Source organism: Saimiri boliviensis, chromosome 1, assembly GCF_048565385.1.
Source record: "Saimiri boliviensis isolate mSaiBol1 chromosome 1, mSaiBol1.pri, whole genome shotgun sequence".
Classification (NCBI taxonomy): domain Eukaryota; kingdom Metazoa; phylum Chordata; class Mammalia; order Primates; family Cebidae; genus Saimiri; species Saimiri boliviensis.
This window is the reverse complement of record NC_133449.1, coordinates 226015186-226041321: the sequence shown is the minus strand read 5'-3', so window position 1 is coordinate 226041321 and position 26136 is coordinate 226015186. Positions and strand designations below refer to the sequence as shown.

General features: G+C 34.2%; 1 protein-coding gene across 6 annotated transcripts in view; it reads left to right on the top strand.

Annotated features, from left to right (window-relative positions):
• The window catches only part of XRCC4 (X-ray repair cross complementing 4), a 268691-nt gene that overhangs the window by 95492 nt on the left and 147063 nt on the right, over positions 1 to 26136 (top strand). For 5 of the 6 annotated variants that reach the window (XM_003920785.4, XM_074384107.1, XM_074384100.1 and 2 more), the window contains 3 exons: positions 9462 to 9628; positions 16258 to 16413; positions 17502 to 17608. In XM_003920785.4, the coding sequence (XP_003920834.1) occupies positions 9462 to 9628; positions 16258 to 16413; positions 17502 to 17608 (430 nt within the window). Of the gene's footprint in view, positions 1 to 9461; positions 9629 to 16257; positions 16414 to 17501; positions 17609 to 17774; positions 22289 to 26136 lie in introns of those variants that run through there. The other variant, XM_074384118.1, reaches the window with a different exon arrangement.

Here is a 26136-nt window from a genome sequence, read left to right as displayed (position 1 = left end):
AATGGAGGAAAATCAGTGTTACTTTGTAATTCATTTTGTTAAGAAATTAATTCCTTTCACAGTAATTTAAAAATTAGTATAGTTTCAAACCACATGTCCAGGATTTTTAAAAAAAAAAAAACACTTTATTAAGGTATGATTGTCATATAATAAAAAACTGTATTTTATATCTGTAACTTAATTAGTTTGTTAATAAGTATACTCGTGTGAAACTAGCATTTTTCTTTAAGTTGCTGTATTTTGTTTATTTTGGTTTGGATTTGTCTGAAATTCATAGTGAAAACTTGATGGGATGTTCTTGGTAAAACTAGATGATGAATGTTTGAAAAAAAGAATTGTAAGAGCTTATAGTTGTTAATAATAAAACAGGATTAAGCTATAATAATTAAAAGAGCATGCTATTGGTGAATGGGTAGAAACTAATGAGACTGAATAGCAGGCTCAAGAACGTACTTAAATGTACATAAATACTTCATTTCTAATAATGGTATTTCAGATGAGTAAGGAGAGAATAGATTGCTAAATAACTGGTGAAGAAACATTAGTTAGATATTTGGAGAGAGAAATTTAAAAGTGAAAATATAGGTGAATAATTACTTTCTTTGATAGGCAAAGACCTTAATAGGAAACTATTTTTAGACTTAACTACTTTAAAATGTAAATACTTCATAAGTAATATTGCCAAACCAGAAAAATACTTGCAACATATATGACAATGTATTAATTCACTTCATTGACAAACAATTTCTGAACTCCTACACTGAGCATAGAGCTTTTACTTGGGGTGGGGAAAGGAAACAAACATTTACAAATTAGATAATTTCAGGTAATCACAATTTTTATGAAGATTATAAAATGCTGTTTCTCAATCCTTGTATTGTTAACATTTCTTTTTAGGACTGTTGGGAAAATTCTAGAATGATTAGATCCTAGTTAAAGATTCCAAGGAAAAATCTATAGAAAAGTAATATTGAGCAGAGAATTGAATAAAGTAAAGCAGAAAGCCACGTGGATTTTAGGGAGAATATTCTGGGAAGGATCTGCAAAGACCCTCTGTTAGGGTTTTGCTATAGGTGAAACAAAGTACCACACATTTGGTGATTTCCTTGTTCCATCCAGTTCCTAGAGGCTTTCAGCATTCCTTATCTTATGTCTACATCACTCCCAATTTCTGCTTTGTTCGCATATCACCTTTTTACCGTGATTTCCTTCCTTTCTCCTGTAAGGACCCTTGTGATTACATTGGACCCACCTGGCTAATTCATGGTTGTCTCTCTCCCCATCTCAAGATCTTTAAGCTAATGACATCCTCAAAGTCTTTTTTGCCATATAAGCTAATAATCACAAGTTCTGGAGATCACAACACAGACATGGGGGAAGGAGGCTACTATTCAGCCTCCCACAGACCCTGATTCGGTGTGTTCATTTTCAATTGCTACTGTAACTTAGTGCCTCCAAATACCATAAATTTACCAAAGATAACATAAGTATATATTTTAGTTCTGTGGGATAAAAGTTCAATATAGGTCTCACCTAGCAAAAATCAAAGTGTCTGTAGGCTGTGTTCCTTTCTGGAGGCTCTTGCCTTGTCTTTCCCCGATTCTACAAACCACATAGATTTTTGACTCATGGCCCACTTCCTCCATTTTTAATGGTAGCTATCTTCATCTCCATGTGTGTATCTTCACCACTTGTCCCTCTGACTGCAGCCAGAAACGTTTCTCTAAGTATTTATGTCAATACATGGCGCTCACCCAGATAATAATGAAGGATAATCTCCCATCTCAAAGAATGTAACCTTAATCATATCTACAAAGTTCCACTTTGCTATGGAAGGTAACATCCCAAGTTTCAAGACTTAGATTGTAGACATCTTTGGGGGAACATCATTCTGTCTACCACATTCAGGAATATTTTGACCTATTCAAGCATAGAAAGAAGGCAAGTGGCTAGGACACAGCAAAGGTAGGGAGAATGGTGAGAGATGAGTTTGGCATATATTTCAAGAGAGAATAGGATGTAATAAATTGAAGAAATAGATTGACATTATTCTACAGAAGTTTCTGGGATGAAGAAAAGAATGAGATGATAGATTCTATATCTGTACTGTCTAGTACAGCAACCACTAGCTACATGTGGCAGTTGAACACTAAAATGTGACTTGTGTGACTGAGGAACTCATTTTTTTATTTAATTAAATTTAAAGAGTCACATCTGACTAGTGATTACTGTATTAACCAGGACAAACAATAGATACATTTTTGGAGAAGTTTTGCTGTGACAGAAGCAGAAAAATAGACAATAGCAACCAGAGGGATATGGGATTAAGAGTGTTGTTTGTTTTGTTTAGATTGGTAAAATTAAAGCATATTAGTATTCATTATGTATTATTGAGTAACACATTACCACAAATTTAGCAGCTTAAAACCATAACCATTTATTATTTCACTGTTTCTGTGGGTCAAGAGTCCAGGTATGGCATTGCTAGGACTCATCTGAAAGCCACAATTAAGGTGTTGTCCAGGGGCTGTGATCTCATCTCAAGGTGAAGGATCTGCCTTCAGGCTCAGTGGGTACTGGCACAGTGGACTTCATTGAAGCCTGTTGGACTGAGGGCTTCAGTTTCTTGCTGGCTATGATGGTTAATTTTATATGTCAGCTTGGCAGGACTATGGTTCTCAGATATGTGGTCAAACATTTTGTGAGGGTGTTTTTGGATGACATTAACATTCAAATCAATAAGTTTCAGTAAAGAGGATTGCTCTCTGTGTTAGTGCATTCTTGTATCATAAAGAAATTCCTGAGAATGGGTACTTTATAAAGAAAAGAGGTTTAATTGGCTGATGGCTCTGCAGGCTGTACAAGAAGCATGGTGTCAGTGTCTGTTCCTGCTGAGAGTCTCAGGAAGCTTCCTATCATGGCAGAAGATGATGGAGAACTGGCATGTCACATGGCCAGAGTGGGAGGAAAGGGAGAGAGAAGGGGGAAGTCTCAGATCCTTTTTAACAAGCAGATCTCATGTGAACTGAATGAGAAGAGGCCCCACTTAGAGATACAGATTTGACAGTTTTCAGTTTATATTTAATAATGAAAGCTGTGATTGTGAATAACCCTATCAACCTCTATAGAGGTATAAATAAGAAGAGGGTCAAGAAATTATTCCAGGCAACCATACTGTTTTACATCCAAGTAGATGATAGAGAAGCATACTGAGAAGATAATGACTAGATACCTGTGATGAGATCTGGAAGAGTGTCAGGGAATCCAAGAATCTGTATAGAAAGAACACAAATTCATTTTTCTTCATCAGCACCTCATGACAAAAAGGAAGTAGCAGGCAAATAATAGGCAACCCCTGCCCCCTCCCTCTGGCCAATTCAGGTATTTATTATAGGAAAAGCCTTCTAGCTGGTTTAGTCCACATACAGTATAATATTTCATTTTTAATTGTAATACCTAATTAGGCCAGGATATGTACCCTAAATGTAACTATATTTATGAACCAAAAGACTCATCATCTCTCTTTAAGACAATAGTGGTGTGAATATTTATGGCCCTTCAATGTAAAGTAACTTCTGAGATTTCTGTACTATGTATACTTTTGTGGGGTTTTTTTGCTCTTCAGAATTCTCTGATTCCCACTGTGACTATTGCAGTTATTAAGACCTAAATAAAAATTCTTAGATGACATACTCAAAATATTAAATCATGTAACATTCCCTTAAAATTCCTCTGATTTTTATAGCACTATAATTACAGTTTGTCATACTTTTCACCCTTAGATTATTGCATTTTGATTTTAAGAACCTGTAAAATCCAAAATACGTGGAGTCTTGCTTAATTATATGATCAGCTTGAGATGTATAAGCATTTTTTATGAGTTTCTAAGAAATTTGGGCAATATTATAGTGGAAAGATGAGATTAGTAGTTTTCCAAACATAGTTTTCTTATCTCTTTAGAAGGAGTCCTTAGCAGTATCCTTTTCTCATTTCCAGTTCAGTTTTAAGATAAGTGTGACCAGTTGTCAACTGAGATATGTTACTGTCCCTTTAGGAGGTGCACTTGTGATGTTCTTTATTTAAATCTAAAACCAACATTTCAGGCTGGACATGGTGGCTCACATCTCTTATCCCAGCACTTTAGGAGGCTGAGGCAGGCAGATCACTTGAGGTCAGGAATTTGAGACCAGCCTGGCCAAAGGGTTATACTCTGTCTCTACGAAAAATACAAAAATTAGTGAGGCATGGTGGCAGACACCAGTAATCCCAGCTACTCTGGAGGCTGAGGCAAGAGAATCACTTAAACCCAGGAGGCAGAGTTTGCAATGAGTGAAGATCATGCCATTGCACTCCAGCCTGAGTGACAGAGCAAGAAGCTCTCTGAAAAAACTAAAATAAAATAAAAAATAAACATTTCAGAAAGTCACTAAACCAAAGAGTTCAGGATATAAAGTCTTAGGACACATGTAGTTGATTCAAAATTACAGAAAAGGTTGATCAACTTGTAGTTGATGATGAACGTAACTAGGAACTACAGTTCCGTCGTCTTTTTTTTTTTTTTTTTAACATATCTTGATCAATTTCCTGTATTGCTGGAATTTTACAACTATATATCACAACTATGTGTAGTAACTGTGTATGTATCTACAATAGACATATTCTATATCATAAATTGTAATGGATAGACTACTGTTTTTAGTATACATATATCTAGATACAGCTTAACTTTTCTCTGATATGAATAAATTTAAAAGCACTTACTCCAAAAAAAAAAAAAAAAAAAAAAAAAGAGATTCTGTCTGGCCATTATTCACCTAGTAATCACATCAAAATATTTTTATTTTTCCTTTTCCTTTAGTTCCATATCTTGGTTCCCAGGATATTAATGAAGATTAATTCTGCAAGTCTATTTAGTCTATTTTGATAATATATTGAAACTGAAACCCTGTAGTCGATATGTTTTAAACAGAATATCAAATTACACCTTGATAATCTCCTCTTTTCAGAAACACTTAGAATGCCCACAAATAACTCTTTAGGAATTAATGTTATTCATAGTATTTATTTTGTATGCTTTATTGATACTGTATGTTGCTTTATTTATGTGGCCATTTAAAAGAACCTGAAAACTGAGTATATAACCATATATTCTTTAAACGAATCTATTGAATTATTTTCAAATCTATATATCATGATAGTATCAAGTGCTATTAAGCAATTTTTAACTGTCATTTTTGTTTAAACTAATCAATAAATAACTGTCATGTCTTTAAACAGCTTAAAATATTTCTTACTTTGGACAGAATCACTGCTCAGATTCCTTACCTATCCCATTATAGTTATAGTTTCTTAATAATAAGGATTATTCCTGTAAATAATCAAAATTTTATCGAACATAAATGTTAAGACTAGAGAGTCCAGTGTAGGCTGATATGGTTTGGCTGTGTTCCCACCCAAATCTCATATTGGATTGTAACTGCCAGGATTCCCATGTGTCCTGAGAGGAACCCAGTGGGAGGTGATTGAATTATGGGGGCAGGTCTTTCCTGCACTGTTCTCATGATAGTGAATGAATCTCACGAGATCTGATGGTTTTAAAAATGGGAGTTTCCCTGCATAAGCTCTCTTTTTGCCTTCTGCCATACATGTAAGCCATCATTTTTGCTCCTCCTTGCCTTCCACCATGATTGTGAGGCTTCCCCAGCCATGTGGAACTGTAAGTCCATCAAACCTCTTTTTCTTCCCAGTCTGAGGTATATCTTTATCAGCAGCATGAAAATAGACTAATACATAGGCTAATGTAGTTAAAAAGAAGTTGGCCTGGGCTTTGAGGTGATGGTAAGGGAGTATGGCATTTAATCTTGGGCTTGAAGGATTGACAGAAAGATATCCAGAATAAACAACCCCTGGCTAAAGAAAATGTATTGAGTTTTCTGAAATAGATTATTTTTAATGAGGATTAAAATTAAAAAGCTAAAAATGTTTATTCTTCAATTAGAATAGCCATTAAGAGTCAACTAATGCAACCTACTATGATTATCAGTATTTTAAAAGTTAATTGTTCTTAACTTTTTTACATACAGAAATGCAGACATAGCTTAAACTCTTAGCAGATTATAGATTTACTGAGGTTCTTAACATAGATCTGTGTACTCTGAATTATTAATAAAATTAAGAACTAACTTCGGAAACACTCTTAATTTTGTCTGTCTCTAATAGAAGAGACATGCTCTCAAAATGTCTTTAATATGTGGTTCCTGACTTTGCTCTACCAATTGAAATCATGGTTTTATAATATAGTTTATTTTTAAGTGACAGAACTAACAAATAAAGAACAGCTGTGACAATAACCTTATAGATGAACTAGAAACTGCAGTAAAAAAAAAATTGACATAACAACACAATATAGATTTTGTGCTAATTTGCTGCTTTAAAATGATGCTGTGGCACAGAATAGAGATGAACAGGATGTAGAGATAGAACACAGAAATATTTTATACTTCTCAGTTTATTAATCCTGATAGGAGGCCCATATTGAAGTTCAGTGCATCTAGGCATGTGGCCTCCTTGCATCTGTAATAATGTGCACAGGCTAGAAGAGCAGCAAGTGAGGGTGAAAGAGAGCCTCCTGCTCCTGGCTGTGAACCATGTGGATACAGGCCAAATGCTCATACTATTGAGAATTTAAAAAAGAAATTAATTTGAGTATTTCAAGTAAAATCATTTCTTTAGATTAAATTTCTAGATAGTTTTAGTTTATTTTTATTGTTTAGAATAACAAATGTCCTTATCTGTTGAAGGACCAGAAATTGGTGACAATAATTAGAAGATAGATAGAATAGTTGTGTACGTTTAAAAGAAATAACATTTCATGTTTATGTTACACTGAGTAGCTACAGAAAGATCTAAGGTGGTTTTGGAATTTTTCATCAGTATGTTTGGGTGATACTATGAAAGAAGTTATTAGTGATTTAAAATTAGTCCTTTCTTTGTCATCTGAGATAGAAGTATAAGCCGGGCGCGGTGGCTCAAGCCTGTAATCCCAGCATGTTGGGAGGCTGAGGCAGGTGGATCACGAGGTCAAGCGATCGAGACCATCCTGGTCAACATGGTGAAACCCCGTCTCTACTAAAGATACAAAAAAATTAGCTGGGTATGGTGGCACGTGCCTGTAATCCCAGCTACTCAGGAGGCTGAGGCAGGAGAATTGCTTGAACCCAGGAGGCGGAGGTTGCGGTGAGCCGAGATCGTGCCATTGCACTCCAGCCTGGGTAACAAGAGCGAAACTCTGTCTCAAAAAAAAAAAAAAAAAAAAAAAAAAAAAAAAAAAAAAAAAAAAAAAGAAGTATAGAGGGCTGGACTTGTGTTTCTCTCTTCATTTGTATTTTACTGATTATTCAGGATTAAAGTATGGGATGAATTCTTTGTACTTTTGGCATTTTCAGACCTTTCGAGTGTTAAAAAAAACTTTTTCTTTCTAAAAATGTTCACCTTCCTCACAGCTACCTGACAATTGTGATAATGAAAGAATATAAAATCACTTTGTGGATTTATGTTTTGCCTAAAATAAAATAAGCTTATTTCTTTCTCCTGCTTTGTATAAACTCAAAACAATAATATTCAATAATATTCAAAGGGTGACTTTTCTTCCCCCCCTCCACTTTTTTTTTTTTTTTTTTTTTTTTTTTTTTTTTTTTTTTTTTTTGTGACTGAGTCTTGCTCTGTCATCCAGGCTGGAGTTCTGTGGCATAATCTCAGCTCATTGCAACCTGTGCCTCCCAGGTTAAGTGATCCTTGTGCCTCAGCCTCCCAAGTAGCTGGGTTTACAGGCTTGTGCCACCACACCTGGCTAATATTTGTATTTTTAGTAGAGACAAGGTTTCACCATGTAGGCTAGGCAGGTTTTGAACTCCTGACCTCAGGTCATCCACCTGCCTTGGCCTCCCAAAGTGCTGGGATTATAGGCATGAACCACTGTGCCAGTCTAGGTGACATTTTTCTTTAATTTGGTGTCTATAATTTCCTTTCAATTTATTTATTATTTATGTAGGTAAAATTTTCTTATTTAAGCTTATATACCTCTTAAATGGGCTCATATTTCATTGCATGAGGAAAATGCAACTGCTTTTTCAAATTGTATGAATACAGTTTCACAGTGGATGTCTACTTTAGTGAAGTCTGCTTTTATTTGTAAATTGTCTAACAGATTTGTCTCAGTATTCTCAATCACTGTTAAATATTTTTTAATCTGTAACATATTTATAGAAAAATTTTTTTTACAAGCATCACCTTTTGGAAATGTTCTTATCAGATAAATAGCATAATAGAAACTCACGATCCAGGAGGCAAAAACAAAACCCCAAAACAAAAATAAAAGAATTCTCATGTTACTCTTCTGCCACTGAGTCAGTGCTGCTAACATCTTTATTTGAAACTACGTGTAGGTTCTGAACCTAATTCTTTCTCCACTTTTTGTCAAGTTGGGATACTCTCTTACCAAGAAACAGCACAAGAATATAGCATAGTAGGATCTTGACTTTACCCCTTCAATAGCTTGATTAACTACTCTGAACCTGAGTTTACTAATCTATAATATAGATGTGATAATAGTTCCCTTGTGGTAAAGATTTATCCTAGTTTATACACTTGAGTTATGCTTTAACCAAAAGATGTGGTAACTGAATAATAATCATCATAATAATTTGTTATCTGTTATAATAATTTTAATTTTAAGGACAATTATACTCATTATTACTAATCATTGTGTTTCAACCTCCTTATCAGCCAAATGGGAAATACCTGTGTTCCCTTCAGAATTCTATAAGTGTAACTAAAACTATTATGGTATTTTATTTTAAAGTGTACCTTAGTAGAGAAATTAAGGCATTTTTAAGAGTCTTACCTTTATGCAAAAGTACTTAACTTTATTATTAGCAATTTATAGTAATAAATTATTGTCTTTAGATAAAGGGGTAATTACTGTGTAGTTACTAGTTTCCTAAAACTCTACCTTCCTTTTAGCTATAACAAAAGTTTGAGATTTCTCCAATTAAAAAGCTTCCTTAGCTATTCCATTTTAACATTTGTATGAGCAGAAACAAGAGTTAAAAAAATTCTCATGTAGAATTCCTTATTATGAGCAGAGTTGAAGTTAGGCTTTAGCAAACAGATGGTAGTATGCTTATACAGTATTTATGTTGCTTTCTTTTCTGCTAGGAGATGGGACAGTGACTTAAACTTACAAAAATTATTCTTGGGCTCTATGTTGATTTATATGATAAAGTAAGAAACTTTAGGTAGTAGCCCAGTTTTTTTGCTCACTGTTTGTATATCTAGTAAATGAATTGTATTTAAATATTTCTTACACTTCTGTCTTCTCAGAAAAAATAGGGTATGTTTAAAACTAGGCTGCTAAATCTTGATATTTTCCCAAAATTAACCATGTTTTTCTTCCATTTTAGTTCAGACTTGGTTCCTTCAACCTAGAGAAAGTTGAAAACCCGGCTGAAGTCATTAGAGAACTTATTTGTTATTGCTTGGACACCATCGCAGAAAATCAAGCCAAAAATGAGCACCTGCAGAAAGAAAATGAAAGGCTTCTGAGAGATTGGAATGATGTTCAGGGACGGTATGTACACAGTTTGCTTGTGTTATAAAAATGTGGAGCCCTCTTTGTATTGTTATAGCTTTAAGTTAATGATTTCTAAATTTCCAATATATGTAGAATAGTGTATAGTTCATATAGAATTTGTCATTGTTTACCTTTGCTGAATATGATTATACCAAATTATTAGTCACTATTGTATATTGTAGGAGTACATTAACACTTTAATGTCATTAGTATGTGGTGACACCAGCAAACTTAAAAACAATAAGGAGTAATTGGCCATTGAAGATCAAAACCCATTAATACTAATAAAAAATTTAGGTAGTAAATAGTTATAAAAATTCAGCTCAAATTATAGGATTAATAATGAATTAAAAAGAGACATGAAATAAAATAAGCATAATTGATTTCTTATTTAGAATCAGTGAGTGGTGGCACCTATTTCAAATGGTATGTGTTTTGGCTCCTGGTAGAGACATTTTTCTTGATTTATTGAAAATTGATACCATACGCATTTTTAACGGATGAGCAAATTGTGGCTACTGAATAAAATATTTGGAAGCCTTTTATTTTTCTGGCTTTGCCTCTTACTTTCTAAATAAGGAAGAAAAAAATATGTATTTTTTATTTATTTATTTTTTTAATTTTATTTTATTTTTATTTATTTATTTATTTTTTTTGAGACGGAGTTTCACTCTTGTTACCCAGGCTGGAGTGCAATGGCACGATCTCGGCTCACCGCAACCTCTGCCTCCTGGGTTCAAGCAATTCTGCCTCAGCCTCCTGAGTAGCTGGGATTACAGGCACGAGCCACCATGCCCAGCTAATTTTTTCTATTTTTAGTAGAGACGGGGTTTCACCATGTTGACCAGGATGGTCTTGATCTCTCGACCTCGTGATCCACCCGCCTTGGCCTCCCAAAGTGCTGGGATTACAGGCTTGAGCCACTGCGCCCGGCTTTAATGTATTTTTTAAATTATGAACTTTCTCAACTAAATCCTAATCTAGGCTAGCCCAATGTGTAACGTTTATTACTCTATTATATATAAGATGTTTGAAGGAAATAAAATGCATGCTTTGAACATTTATATCCTCACTGAGTCGTATATAATATGAATATGTTTGTATTTGCACACACATATATAATGAGAAAGAAAATTATATCTGAAATAATTACATAGAATATATATAATAATGATAATAATTATTAATACATCCAGTAGATTTTTAAAATCTTTGGCTTAAACCAATAACTCTAAAGCATGGGAACAGTTATCCAACATACTTAGGGTCTTTTTGGTGCAACCATTGTGATTGCTCTATATGGACATTAGTGAGTATATGCGAGAGTATATGAAAAATGGTGACGGTTTTACCACTTAATATATGTATGTAAAAATGAGGCTGACTAAAAGAGATTATTTTTCTGTACATTAAGTTATATTTATTAACTAAAGCAAAACATATAAAATTAAGTTCCTAATACCTAGTGTTATTTGGCTTTCATGTATTAAGAAAGTGGTTATCTTGTTCTTAGAGTTAAATTAATTTTTATCTCCAATTATTTATATATTATACATATAAATAATATAAAAATGAGACCAAATCCAAATTGTGCATTAGGAAATTATACAGAAAAAGTTAATTTTTTTTAGGTACTGTTTATTCATGAATAAATGTATTTATTAATGTGTTTATAAATGTATTTATTATTAATTATTCAATGTCATAATATGAATTGGTATCTGATATCTGTACTACAAAGCATTCCTTGGGCCTATATCTGGAACTTAGGTGTATTTTTCTATTTAATACATGAAATAAATCAAATTAAAGGAGCTGTGCTATGGTCGTGATAAGCCATTATATTTAAAACTCAAAATGCCCTTAGGATGATGGAAAATTTGATCCACAAATTGCCTACAAAAATTCAGACTTGGTACTTGGTACTTGAACAAATTGCTTTAAAATGTCTGCCAGAGGTTGAAAGAGGTATTATCTCATCAGTATTCAGCACCACTCCCATAGAATTGAAAGCAGCAGGGAACGAAGATGAGGAATTACAGACAAATGCACCCTGTGCTGTAAAACAGTGTGTGCGAGGGGCACATATTGTATGTGGCTCACAGATGCTTGATTTGCTATTTCTGGACTATCCAGCAAGTGCTTTTGTCTTGTGGCAAGAGATTTCCTGTTTGATCAAAAGCACAGCTATGTACCCTGTCACCTGCTTTATTACAATCCAGCTATGTTTTTGATCATACTGTGTCAGATGTCTTCTTCAGGGTCTAAAGATATGTGCCATTGGGGTGGCCCTATGTACTGAGAGGAAAGAGAGTCCACTCCAGAGAATTCTAGTCTCTGTGTTCCAGATCTTAGATTAGTAGCTTTAAATATTTCCCAGATTTGGTTTTCTCTCCTTTCAGAGGACAGAGGTCACTTTAAGGAGCTGTAAATACATCTTCATCATGGCCAAGTAGCAGTTTCTTAGTATTCCCTCACTAGAGCCTTTGCCTGCTGGAAGGGATTTACAGCTCTAGTTTCCATAAGGCTATAATTGTCTTTAGGGAGATTAGAAATAGGACATGAGTGTATTGAATTAGGTAACTGGGGACATAGAAAGTAGAGAAGCATTAGAGTTGGGGCCATTATGTTAAGCTTGGCAATAGTTAGTTTGGGGGAACCCTCTGATTATTCTTGCGTCAGTGTCGATTCATGATCCAAACATTTCTTTTCTTTTTCCTTTTTTTTTTTTTTTTTTTGAGACAGTCTTGTTCTGCCACCCGGGCTGGAGTGCAGTAGTGCAATCTGGCTCACTGCAACCTCCACCTCCCTGGTTCAAGCAATCCGTCTGCCTCAGCCTTGTGAGTAGCATGTGCCACCACACCTGGCTAAGTTTTGTGTTTTTAGTAGATACGGGATTTCACCATGTTGGTCAGGCTGGTCTTGAACTCCTGACCTCGTGATCCTCCCTCAGCCTCCCAAAGTGCTGGGATTACAGACATGAGCCACTGCACCTGGCCCCAAACATTTTTTCCATACTATATATGAAGGGATGGGAGGGTGGTGTTAAAATAGTGGGGAAGAATACAATGTAAGGGATGGAAATTCCCCTAGAAACGATGGTAGATGGGTCTGAGATACATTTACTACACGATAGGATATTGTATGAGCATAAAATAGTTGTGTACATGTTTTTATTAATGTGGAAATGTTTATATTAAGGTGAGACATGTGCATCACCACAAATATAAACAATATCCCATTGTTTGCAAAAAATTTATGTAGCGAATATCTATGTAAATTAAATGAAGAAAATTAAATATTAGTAGTATATATCTGGAATTGTAGACTACATTTTCCTTGAATTTTGGGGGGTATTTTTTGTATATGGTTTAGTATTTAAGTATGTATCACTGTTATAATCAGAAACAACTATAAAGCTAATGTCATTTGGGATCATGGTGGAGAATAAACAAGGCTTGAGTGAGGAATGAGAAATTACAGCATAAGTAAAAAGTGTGAAATTTAATGCATAGAATTTTAACATGTATGTTTGCTGTTATTTTAATTACCACTTAATAATTGTGTTCTTGGCTCCATTTTGAACAAGTGGCATCAATGGATTAAGTTTGTACAGTAGACATAAAGGAAAAAACTTTTCAATTGTGTATGTGAATCCTTAGGTTACTGGCTATATTTATTTCATGGTTTTTCTGCTTAATTACAAATAAAAACTCTCAAGTTCCATGTTACTGAATAGGTCTTTTGTTTGCACTCAGACCTCTACTTAGAAATTATCTGGCTTTATTCTGAGTTATAGTTATTAAACCCATAACTGGAGGCAGTTTTCAGTGAATTGGGTTGACACTCACAGGATCATCAGAATAGAAGACCTTGAAGGCTCTTGTACTTCATCTCTCCATCTTCACAATAGAATCACATTATATCCAGATGAATTCAGTCTGATTTTTAAAGACCTCAAGAGGTATCTTCATCTCCCCTTGGTAGCCTGTTACAGTGTTTAAGAACTGTCACAGTCAGAAAATTCTTCCTTCCATCTATGGGTAATCTGAATACCTCATGGTATAGTTGAAGGCCATTTCCTCTTGTTCTCTTGTTAGAAAGGGTGAGGAGCAGCTGTTCACCATCTTATTCAGTACTTAAGGGCTTATTAAATCTCTTTACCACTGCCTGCTTTTCTAGTTCTTTTTAGCTTTCTTTGTACTCCCAACTCTATTCAGACTTTCTTTTGCTGTACAACCCTGACCTGGGCCAGGTATAATTTTGGACAGAACTGATTATTGATTTAAGGATTATTGCACTGTTTCTAAGTACCGTATGTTCACATTTATGTATCTATTATTTTATTTTGGGCTATCGTTTAATCTATTATTTCATTTTCGTGTTATTTCTGCATGAAATTGTTTTGTTTTTCCTCCTATTTTATCATTGTTTTGACATGTTTCTTAGATTGTTTCTCCACCCAGAGATATTTTATTTTGAATATTCAGTATTTTTGTGTATTTATATTTGCATCCTTTTTTAAAAAAAAATACTATTTTTTTTCATCCAAGGTTTTAGATACCTCAGTCCTAGGTTACTAATTAAATTTCACATTATTTTTCTATTGTCCTAGTTATTGTAGAGAGGATGAAGTGTCATTAGACCTTTCTTGTTTGATGTTATTCATGATTTCGTTTGAATTTGAGATTTGCCTGGATGTGAGCCTTATAAAAATTAAGGGTGGCCAGTATCCACAAGAAGTTGCCCTTGACTGTTGACTTCTCTGTTGATCCAAGAAGGTAGAACAAGTCCACTGAGTCCCTGCAGGCCATTGTATAAAAGCTATAGGATTACTACTGGAAGCTCATCCTGCCCCTGTAGGAAGAAACCCTCAGCCTCCAAAAAGGGAGACAGCTATATTGAAGCACAATTGGCCATCACGCTGACACGACAGGTAATGTTCATATGGATTATCTGTAAGAAGGAGAAAGCCAGAGTCATCCCCAAAGAGGAAGAGAACTTCAAGACTGCCACATCAATACCTACATCTTTGGCCTCTGGGCAAAAAGGACCAAGGAAGCTGCAGAAGAGGATATTGAAAAGAAAAAAATAAAGCACTGCTGAGGCCTTGTAATAAATCAGCAGTAAAGCTGGGAAAACAAATAAACCAAAAGGATGTCCATATTAATTCACTCATTTTATTTATTTGTCTAATAAGAGCCTACCAAACATCTGTCGAATGCCAAACACCGTGCTTGGCACTGAGGATAAAGCGTTCAATAAAACACACTTGCTCTCTGCTTTCCTGGAGTTCATAGCCTTGCCAAAGACTATGCTGTAAGAATTTGCTGAAATTGGTCCCAGAGAATATATTGCCATATTTTCCTTTTCATCCTCTGAGAGGCTCTAATTCTTTGCATCTCTAGATAGGTAGATTGTTGAAAGTTTAAAGGCATGTGGATGAAAAGTATCTAATTTGGATATTTTTGTTTCTAATTTCACTGAAATATTTATGTGTGTCTATATATTCACTGAAATATATATATGTATTTATGTGCAATATAAAAATTCCAGGATATCTGTATGGAACAACAACAATGTAAATAAGCATTATAAAACAACATTGAAAAGAATATATAAAATAATTTGTATTTGAATCTATAAAATAGGGATTTAGTCATCGTATATGTGTATGCACATATTAAGTATATACAACCTCACTTATTTTGCTTTTTTACTTTATATCTCTCTTGGAACCTTAAAAGAAATACAATCCCTTGTTAGCTCATTTGAGCAATGTAGGACGAATTTTAAACAATAGAGAATTTTGTATGTTTTGTCTTACATGTCTAAATTTGAAGATGTGTAGTGTTTTACATTTGCGGTTTTATTAATCTCTCCTTGGATATATCAAATAGAATACTTTCACTGTATATGTGTATTATGTGTCTATATGTATTTGTATGTATGTGTGTGGTGCAAGCTTATAAATATATAACTGAATTAGTCATGTTCTTGTGGGGCAGTTCATTGTCTAGTAGAGCAGTCAGACAAATTAGCTATATTGACTTATCGCAAAACAAGATTGTACTTGCTATTATAGTAATATTAACAAAGTACTGAGGAAACATAGACTACATTAACTCTTATTTGAAATTAATCCTATAAAAACATTTTTTTTTTTTTGAGACGGAGTTTCGCTCTTGTTACCCAGGCTGGAGTGCAATGGCACGATCTTGGCTCACCGCAACCTCCGCCTCCTGGGTTCAGGCCATTCTCCTGCCTCAGCCTCCTGAGTAGCTGGGATTACAGGCACGCACCACCATGCCCAGCTAATGAAAAACATTCTTTTGTAAATAAACCATAAATATAAACAAATTAGTACCTTTAAGGCATTCTGGTTTTCTAAAGCCTTATTTGTATCAGTTTTCAATTTTGATCCTTGTCTCAGTACATAAATTACATTAATAACCAATAATTTCTAATTGTGTATTTAACTATCTTTATAAAATTTTTAAGTCGGTGAAAGCATATATGAAAATAATCTTTAATTGTATTTTCCTTGAAAATTCATTAACAAACTGAATTATGTTAATGCTAAGCAGAACTGTATGACTGATTTGTTTACTTATTTACTTTTTTAGATTTGAAAAATGTGTGAGTGCTAAGGAAGCTTTGGAGACTGATCTTTATAAGCGGTTTATTCTGGTGTTGAATGAGAAGAAAACAAAAATCAGAAGTTTACATAATAAATTATTAAATGGAGCTCAAGAACAAGAAAAGGACATCAAATATGAAGGGTATTTTGGCTATCTTGTTTTTGGATGACAGATGCATAAATTTAAGTGGAATTTCTTCCCAAAGTTAGTGAACATTAGGTGCCAACTTTTTAGCAATGGGAGATTATTTGGTAGTCTGGATGAGGATGCTCAGGCTGTTAGACAGAGGTGCTGTGGGCTAGAGAGTTCTCAGCATGCTCTTTCCATGTCTGCTCAACTGTCTCACATACACTTAAATTTTAAAAACTGACATGAGGCTTATTAAAGTATTAATTCTTAGACATGAGAAAAAATATTAATTAAAAAAATCTTTCATCTGCAGAACTACAAAGTTGGACACATATTTGTAATCTTGATGTCTAAGCAACGGTTAACTTTAGAATCAAGTGGCTACTATTAAATTCCAGGGAGCATTTTTTATCTAATTAGAGTTTGGTTGTCGGTCTTATTCTTCTTTCAAGTTTCCTCTGAGAGTAGACATGTCCTTGATTTTTATGGAAGAATCATTAATTGACAAATGGCTGATATGGCTTCGGATGGTTGTAACTTTTTTACGCATTAGCAAATACAAGTTAGGATCTATTGCTCTGAATCTTAGTAAAAATACAGAATTACCAGTGACATAGTATTAAAATAGTTTTATTTTAGCTAGTCTTAATACAGGTACTGTTCTTGCAATCATACTTATTAGTTTATGGCTTTGGACAAGTCACTTTATCCTCATAATAAGGGTTAACATACCCATCTTGAGGTTTTGAAGAGATCAAATGAGATGTGGAACTGCTCTGAGATTAGTAAAATGTTAAATACTCTGTGACCCACAGAGATAATTTGGTAGAAAAAGTATTTTGATAGAAGAATAGAAACTGATTTAATATTAATTATAATGAGTACTAAATTCAGATTAAAATTAGGTAAAAGAGAAACTTGTTCTTGGGAGTTAACATATAGGTTTTAAAATGCTTTCATCTAAATCATATATATTTTCAATATGTTTGTTTAATTAGAATCTTTTTCCAGGAATATTTACAGTAATTACTTACTGATAAATTTGCTGCCCAGCAGGGGTTAAATCCATGATTTATAATTCTACCTTTCTTTGTTTCTAGGGAAGCTAAAATCCATTCTGAAATGACTGCTGACCGAGATCCAGTCTATGATGAAAGTACTGATGAGGAAAATGAAAACCAGCCTGATTCCTCTGGGTTGGCTTCTGGTAAGAGATACACATTTGTCTCCTTTGTTGAATATCTCACTTGGGCTTATTACTCTAATGACAAGAAACCATAATGAAAAAATGTTGTGAAAAACCTTATTCTATGAAAATTCTTTAGCATTTTTATTTTAAAAACTCAATTTTTTTTTTTTTTTTTTTTTTTAAGATGGAGTTTTCGCTCTTGTTACCCAGGCTGGAGTGCAATGGCACGATCTCGGCTCACCACGACCTCTGCCTCCTGGGTTCAGGCAATTCTCCTGCCTCAGCCTCCTGAGTAGCTGGGATTACAGGCACGTGCCACCATGCCCAGCTAATTTTTTGTATTTTTAGTAGAGACGGGGTTTCACCATGTTGACCAGGATGGTCTCGATCTCTCGACCTCGTGATCCACCCGCCTTGGCCTCCCAAAGTGCTGGGATTACAAGCTTGAGCCACCACGCCCGGCTGTAAAAACTCACATTTTTAATGTTGAAATTTAATATGTTTTATAAAATGCAGCAACTCATTAGCACACCAATATGAGCCAGCATTCATGTACATATACTCTGAAGTATACTATTCCTGGTTAAATATAACCAGGAATAAGCATAAGCAATGAGGAAGATAACCTTTGTGCTATCTTCAGCTATCTAAATATCATCAGCTTGAAGCTAGTTGCCTTTAACATTTGAGATCTTATTTAGCTAAAGCCATGAATAGGCCACTGGAGCAGAGTCATCAAGAATGCTTTAAGTTATACTGAAGTTGAGATATTCTTTCACTCTTCAGAAAAAGGATTGCAACAAGTGAGATGCAATAGAGGAAAAGAGAAGGGGAAAAATGGCAGTTTAGTTCGAATACCTATGACTTACTCAGTCTTTTGGATCAAGTTCTCAGCAAGTGTTTAAACCCATGAGTTATTTTTTTTACTGTTTTATAGATTTCCTAGTGGCAGTAGAAACAGGAGCCTCTGAACTCATTTTATACTTAGAGAACTTTTACCTAAACCCAATACTATAAAAATAAATGTTTGATTGATTTATTTAGAAAATATGTCTGTGTTCCAATTACGTACCAGAAACTTTGCTGTGCACTAGAGAACAAAACACAAAAATCTGTGCCATCCTGGAGTTTTGTTTAAATTTTTAATTTTTTAAAATTTTTGTGATGCAGTTTCACTCTTGTTGCCCAGGCTGGAGTGCAATGGCGTGATCATGGCTCACTGCAACCTCTGCCTCCAGGTCTCAAGCGATTCTCCTGTCTTAGCCTCCCAAGTAGCTGGGATTACAGGCATGCACCACCACGCCTGACTAATTTTCTATTTTTAGTAGAGATGGAGTTTCTCCATGTTGGTCAGGCTGGTCTCGAACTCCCAATCTCAGGTGATCCACCCACTTTGGCCTTCCATAGTGTTGGGATTACAGGCGTGAGCCACGGCGCCTGGCCCATTGTAGAGTTTAAATTGTAGTCAGGGAAACATTTAAGATGAATAAATAAAAAATACATTAGGTTGATAAGTGCTAAACAGAAAAATACAACAGAGAAGGACATTAGAAAAGCCAGGGTGAGAATAAGGTTGAGGGTTATGATTTTAGCCAGGCTATCAGAAAAGGCCTCAGTGAGAAGGTGAAGGTTACAAGACTGTCTTGGGGAACAGCATGCCCAGCAGAAAACAAAAACAAAAAAAACCTTCAGTACAAAGTTCCTGATGGTGTTTAAGCAATAATGTAGAGTGTAATATGGATACAGTAGAAAGATGAAGACTGGGAGAATTATGAAATAAGATGAGAGAGATGATGGGACCACATCACATGTAGGGCATTGTAGGCTACTGTTAGAACTTTTCCTATTGCTTTGAGTTAGCTTGGAAAATACTGAAGGATTTTAAACAGTCAAGTGACATAATCTGACTCAAATTTCAACAGTATTAGTCTGTGTGTTGTGTTAAGAATAGACTATAGGATGACAAGTGCAGAAGCTGTAACAGATGGGAAGCTAGTCCAATGGGTTGAAGAATGTGAGTGGCTTACACAGAGTGATGGGGAGGTGATGAGCAAGGAGCAAATTCTAGGTATGTTTAGAGGTGGCAGGATTTGCTAATGAAGGGGTTTTGACTGAGCAAATAAGACTGAGAGGAAGCAGTCAGGAGGTAAGAGGCAATACTATAAATGTGGTTTCCTGGAAGCCAAGTGAAGAAAGTATTTCACAGAGTAGACAGTGATCAGCTGTGTGGAATGCTGCTAATGGGGCAAGTAAGGTGAGGATCGAGGATTTATTGATGGATTTAGCAATACAAACATTATGAAGGATCTTAATAGGACATCTTCACTGGATTGGTGAAGGAAGGGGATAGGAGAGAATAGGAGTTTCAAAAGAAATGGGAGGAGAGAATTGGAGATGAGACAGGCAACACTTTCAACACATTTCACTGTAAAACAAGGGAAAGACATGGGGCAGCAGCTGGAGTGGGAGCAATTTTGGCATTTTTGTTTGTTTTTAAATGAAAAAATATGTTTTTGTATACTGATGAGAGTAACTAAAGAGAAAGGTAAAAGCATCAAGGTAATAGAGGAAAAACTACTGGAAATCTGTCTAAAAAGATAAGCAGATGGAAATCTGTCTAAAAAGATAAGCAGACAAGTAGTAGATTAATTTAGCCATTCCCCATAACGACAGTAAGAGAAGGTAGAATAAATGGACAAAGACATAGGAAAGTACCTAACTGCAGTCAGGGAATCTTGTTAACATTGATTTAATTGGTTGATTTATCTGATTCTAATCAGATTTGAATTGGGTTACACAATACACACACAATCATACTTTTGCACATGGTAATGAAATTTCTTTTCATTTGGTAGCTATGCTTGTTTTACCTTACTGTCTCATTTAAAATGAAATTATTGTTTAATAATCAAATATAGAAAAACTCACAAAGATAATTTGTACTCTTTCCAATTTAAACTTTCAGAATTTTTATTAAATGCAATGACCTTTTGATCTTTTCTTACTAACATTTGAAGTAGGTGAAAATTACTGATGAGAAAATACATGATTAAATACGGGTATATGAGAAAGAGGACTTTTATGTGTTCAGTCTATTTTAAACAAAACTTTAAGCTATAATTGTACTACTTTCAATTTGGCAAAATTATCCCTTCTCTTCAGAAATACTTAGTTTATGTTTTTTTCTGTATTTTATGTGTCTTTATTTCTTTAGCCCACATCTAGTTCACTACACATTTGATCTGTAAGTCTCTGGTTCTTTTTTTTTTTTTTTTTTCGTTTTACTTGCTTTTGTGAGTTTTTGATGACAAGAATTAATAGCATTGTATTAGAAATCTTACCTTTTTTCTTCTGCTTCAAAAAGAAATATTTAGGAAATTGATGCTTATTAAAATAGAAAAATAAATCTCAGATCTCAAATGCTTGATACTGAATAATAGCTAGATTTTATAGATCTGAGAAAGAAAATCATAGATGTTAGATAACAAAATGGGCCACCCTGTAATTTACCAGTATCCAAGACAAAATATGTTTTTAGCCCATGAAAGATAGTTTCTGTTGAATATTCTCTTTTTGGTACTCTATGTAGTATTATTATATGTTTGAAGCAGAGCAGTGACAATTTCTTCCTGATCTTATTCTACCATCTTGATAATAAATTATGTACTCTTTGAATACAAATCAATTTGTGAATTTTAGATATTGCAGTTGGTTTTCCTACAATAAAAACAAGAAAAAGAGAAATTGATGGGGATTAATACATTTATTCTGACTTTTAGACAGCCATTTCTTTAAGTTGCTGAATGTGTAATTTATTAGTTGTTTTGATAGTTATTTCATTATGTAAATGGATTTTTATTGTTAATTAATAAAATGCTCAAAAATCCTCTTGTAATGTTCACATTATTACCCAATTTCTTGATGATAAAAAAGAGGTTTAGTGAGATCAGGATCATTTAGTGATAAGAATATGAATATGATAATCTGAATCTGAATATGATAAATTTGAATTGGATTACACAATATACATACAATCATACTTTTGCATGTGGTAATGAAATTTCTTTTTGTTTGGTAGTTATGCTTTTTTTACCTTACTGTCCCACTTAAAATGAAACTATTCTTTAATAATCAAATATAGAAAAATTCACAACTATGGTATGGTAATTTATTCACAAATATGAATATGATAAATTCATGTTTATTGTATTCACTCTAGGGAAAGGTCTGATTACTTTTATGCGTATATCCAGAAAATTTTATGTTAAACATCTAAAATTACTATTACTTTTTTGCATATATCCAGAAGTAGAGTAGAGGTTAACTGTTAACTTATATTTTTATGAATACACAATCAATTTTATTACTTTTTTTTCTCTGAAGTTTTACATTGTCCCTCTGCCACTAGGATTCTTGAGGAAATAACTAATGATAATGTATGTCAATCTAATAAACTATATTATACTCATATGTACTGTACTATATAGCATGAAAAAACCTCTAAAATAATCATCTTACTGGCTAAAAGGAAATCCCCAAAGTATTCTGAAACTTGAGTATCACAGTCAATATCACCCCACACTACATTTTATATTTTTCCATAGCAAGATTTACTTTTATTATGTCTTGAATTTTAGAACTTCCATATAGGTAGTAATGATATTACTGACTTTATTTCTTAAGCTATGGCTGCATACTAAGGGCCTAGATTTTTTTCTTTTTTAAAAAATACATATATATATATATATATATATATATATATATATATATATTTTTTTTTTTTTTTTTTAATTGCATTTTAGGTTTTGGGGTACATGTGAAGAACATGCAAGATTGTTGCACAGGTCCACACATGACAGTGTGATTTGCTGCCTTCCTCCCCTTCACCTATATCTGGCATTTCTCCCCATGCTATCTCTCCCCAACTCCCCACCTTCCACTGTCCCTCCCCTATTTCCCCCCAGCAGACGCCAGTGTGTAGTGTTCCCCTCCCTGTGTCCATGTGTTCTCATTGTTCAACACCCGCCTATGAGTGAGAACATGCGGTGTTAGATTTTCTGCTCTTGTGTCAGTTTGCTGAGAATGATGGTTTTCAGGTTCATCCATGTCCCTACAAAGGATACGAACTCATCATTTTTGGTGGCTGCATAATATTCCGTGGTGTATATGTACCACGTTTTCCCTGTCCAGTCTATCATTGATGGGCATTTGGGTTGGTTCCAGGTCTTTGCTATTGTAAACAGTGCTGCAGTGAACATTCGTGTGCATATGTCCTTATAGTAGAACGATTTATAATCCTTTGGATATATACCCAGTAATGGGATTGCTCGGTCAAATGGAATTTCTATTTCTAGGTCCTTGAGGAATCACCACACTGTCTTCCATGATGGTTGAACTAATTTACACTCCTACCAACAGTGTAAAAGTGTTCCTATTTCTCCACATCCTCTCCAGCATCTGTTGTCTCCAGATTTTTTAATGATCGCCATTCTAACGAGATGGTATCTCAATGTAGTTTTGATTTGCATTTCTCTAATGAGCAGTGGTGATGAGCAGTTTTTCATGAGGCCAACAAACATATGAAAAAATGGGCCTAGCTTTTATAAGTATTTCACTTTGTTTTATATTAAGATTATGATAAGTAAAATAGTTGCTATAGTCTATAGTTCAAACTTTGGACACGAAAGTAGGGATCACTTTCACCCCTAGTTAGTTGGTATTAACTGTTTGTGGCTTTAAAGATTTCTTGGTTAGTCTAGACTCCCACTGCCTCCAAAGTTAGAGAGAGAGAGAGAGAGAGAGAGAGAGAGAGAGAGAGAGAATTTAATAGAAACCTATTGAGTTATTATAGATACTGTGAAACAGTTTTCCCTGTAAGAAACTCTGTTTCCTTTTGTCTAAATCAACGTTAAAACATGATGTTCCTATCTGAGGAGAAATGTCATTACACTGTGTCCACTAAATAACACTACTTCACCAAAATATATAGAGATACAAGCACCATTATGTATAGCAGTAGAGCCATAACCTGCAACAACACTACATGCAACTGGCCTTTCATTTGCCCAAACCATATCAGATATAACTTAAGAACAGTTTATCATTGTGCAGTTTTAAAATACTGTTTCAGAACCATTTTCATGCTATAATAACAGAATTGTGTATGAAAACAATTTTTAAAAAATACGACTATTCTAAGAATTTTAGCCATTATGAAATATTTCTTAGCCTTAACATAAAAACATGCAAATATTTAGTGGAAATTTTGAATTTATTTTATAGAGCTAGGATTTTTCTTGTGAAACATATTGAAAAGCTATGCTTCATTGGCTCCTAATTAGTTAGCTACCATAAGACTAATTATTTTAATGCCTCATTAATTATTTTAATATATAATCAGTATTTCAAAATTATAGTTATTTCTATTAATAACATTGACAATATTTATTACAATTATAGAATAATTAAATCAGCCTTGCTAAAGTACAAGTAAGAAATCTACTTTTCTGGAATGTTTTACCCTCTTAGCTGCATGTTAAAGGTGCACAACCACTAAAAACAAATATAAGCTTTCCTACCACTTTTCTGCATAATTATTAGCCCAAAATTTAGCACATTGGTTTGATTAATCATGCTTCTTAACCAACAGGAAGGTCCCTGTATAACTGCTATCAGTAATTTAGGCTTTTACTTAATTGGTAGGCTTCCTGAAAGGAAGTGTGATTATAGAATAGCCTTTTTGAAAATAAATGAATGGCTATGTCCAACAGTTGATGAATACTGATATAGTAGCTTTTAAAAATAGAACAGAATCCAATATTTTTAAGTATCAAAGGGCTTGTTGCTTCAAACAGTGAATGTCTACTCACAGAGGGGATAACAACATGTACTGCCAAAGAGATTACTCAGAAACTCAGCTTTAGAATAACAGATTATGTTCTTAATCTTACCCAGCTTGTTAATCATAGACACATTTATTTATAAGTTTTAAATAAAAAAGCTTGATTTAGTAAAACCTACCACTAAACTGGAAAAGAAATTTAAGTGTATTTCCTAGCAGTAGTGGACTTTTATACATAACCATTCTTGCTAAGAGTGATATTATATGCTTTGGAAATCTAGACTGTAAAGTTCTAGATCCTGTTATTTAAGCTCATGATTTTCCCAGTGAGGGAACAGAGGCCTTGAAAGATTGAGTGTGTTACTTTCGGTTACACAGGAGAAAATAATGAAAACGTGTTTGCCTTGTAAAATAATAATTAACCACATTAGCACATCTACTTTTGGAATATTATATAAACCCTTGAAAATTTTCTAACAATGACGAATTTGCCACTGATACAAGAGACTAATAAGAACACTTTTTTTCTCCTATAGAGAAAAAAGATTCTATTTGTACATATATTCTCAAGAAATATAGGCAACATCATCAGATTGAACAAGTAAGACTTCATGGTAGGTAGCTTGTGGAGAAAATACAAGAATGCACATATTTCTGTTGAATTCATTCCTGTGTATATTAATTGCTTCAGATTTTGACTTAGTATTTATTCACCTGAGAATTCTCAAATGTCCCAAACAAAGGTTGTTAGCAAATCTGTGATGGTTTCTCATTTCCTACTACTAAAACACAGTTTTGGTATGACCTCCTTGGCAACTATTTCTACATCATTGTATGTTTTGGGAGGAGACAAAAATATTTTAATGTTACTTGTATCTGGCTATGGATGAGTGAGAAAACTGGCAAATCCTTTCCCCCAAAATCAATTATGAATCTAAAATATACCAAAAAATAAGCAAATAAGCACTTTCAAACAGGGGCAGAAGCAAATAGCAATATGAGACCTGTTTATTCTTGAAAAACTGCTGAAGTTTGGGTAAAAACTGGTAGTCTATGTATGTCTTGCCTAAGACTGCCTCTATCACTGACTACCCACATTCTTGAGCTTGGTCAATATAAAAGTTGTGCCAGCATCTGGCTGGCCATGAGGACTTGACTGCTATATCTAGGCTAGAGGGCTCAGTTTACAGCAGAGGGTGATGATTACAACCAGCAGCATTGTCAGTAGAAGTAATGATCTTGGTGGCAGTGGGTAGGTGTTTTGGGCCATTGGATCTACTAACCTGAGGTTGTGCTCATGGTTGGGGCAAGCACATTCCTAGCTGAAAGTGTGCATGCCCTTTTGCAGTGGAGAATGAAGAGAGGGCCCAAGCTATTTTTAGAGTTCTAGCCTAACCTACAGATATACACATCTTCTTCATAGGAGAATAGAAAAAGAGAGGCTGGACTTTGAACATACTCCTGTACCTGCCCCCCTACAAAAGAAAAGAAACCTATTGGCTTGAGGTGTTTGTGCATTATTTCTGTCAATTACTGGCTGATCTCAAAACTGTCTAGACACAGGAATAATCTTTTTGGTGCTAGGCTTTAAAATTTAAAAATCAAGAATAAAATAAACTGTGCAGAAACATCAATTACCACTCATCACAAGATAAGCAGATTTTATACGTTTACCACAGGCAAGTTACCAAACACACAAACAAAC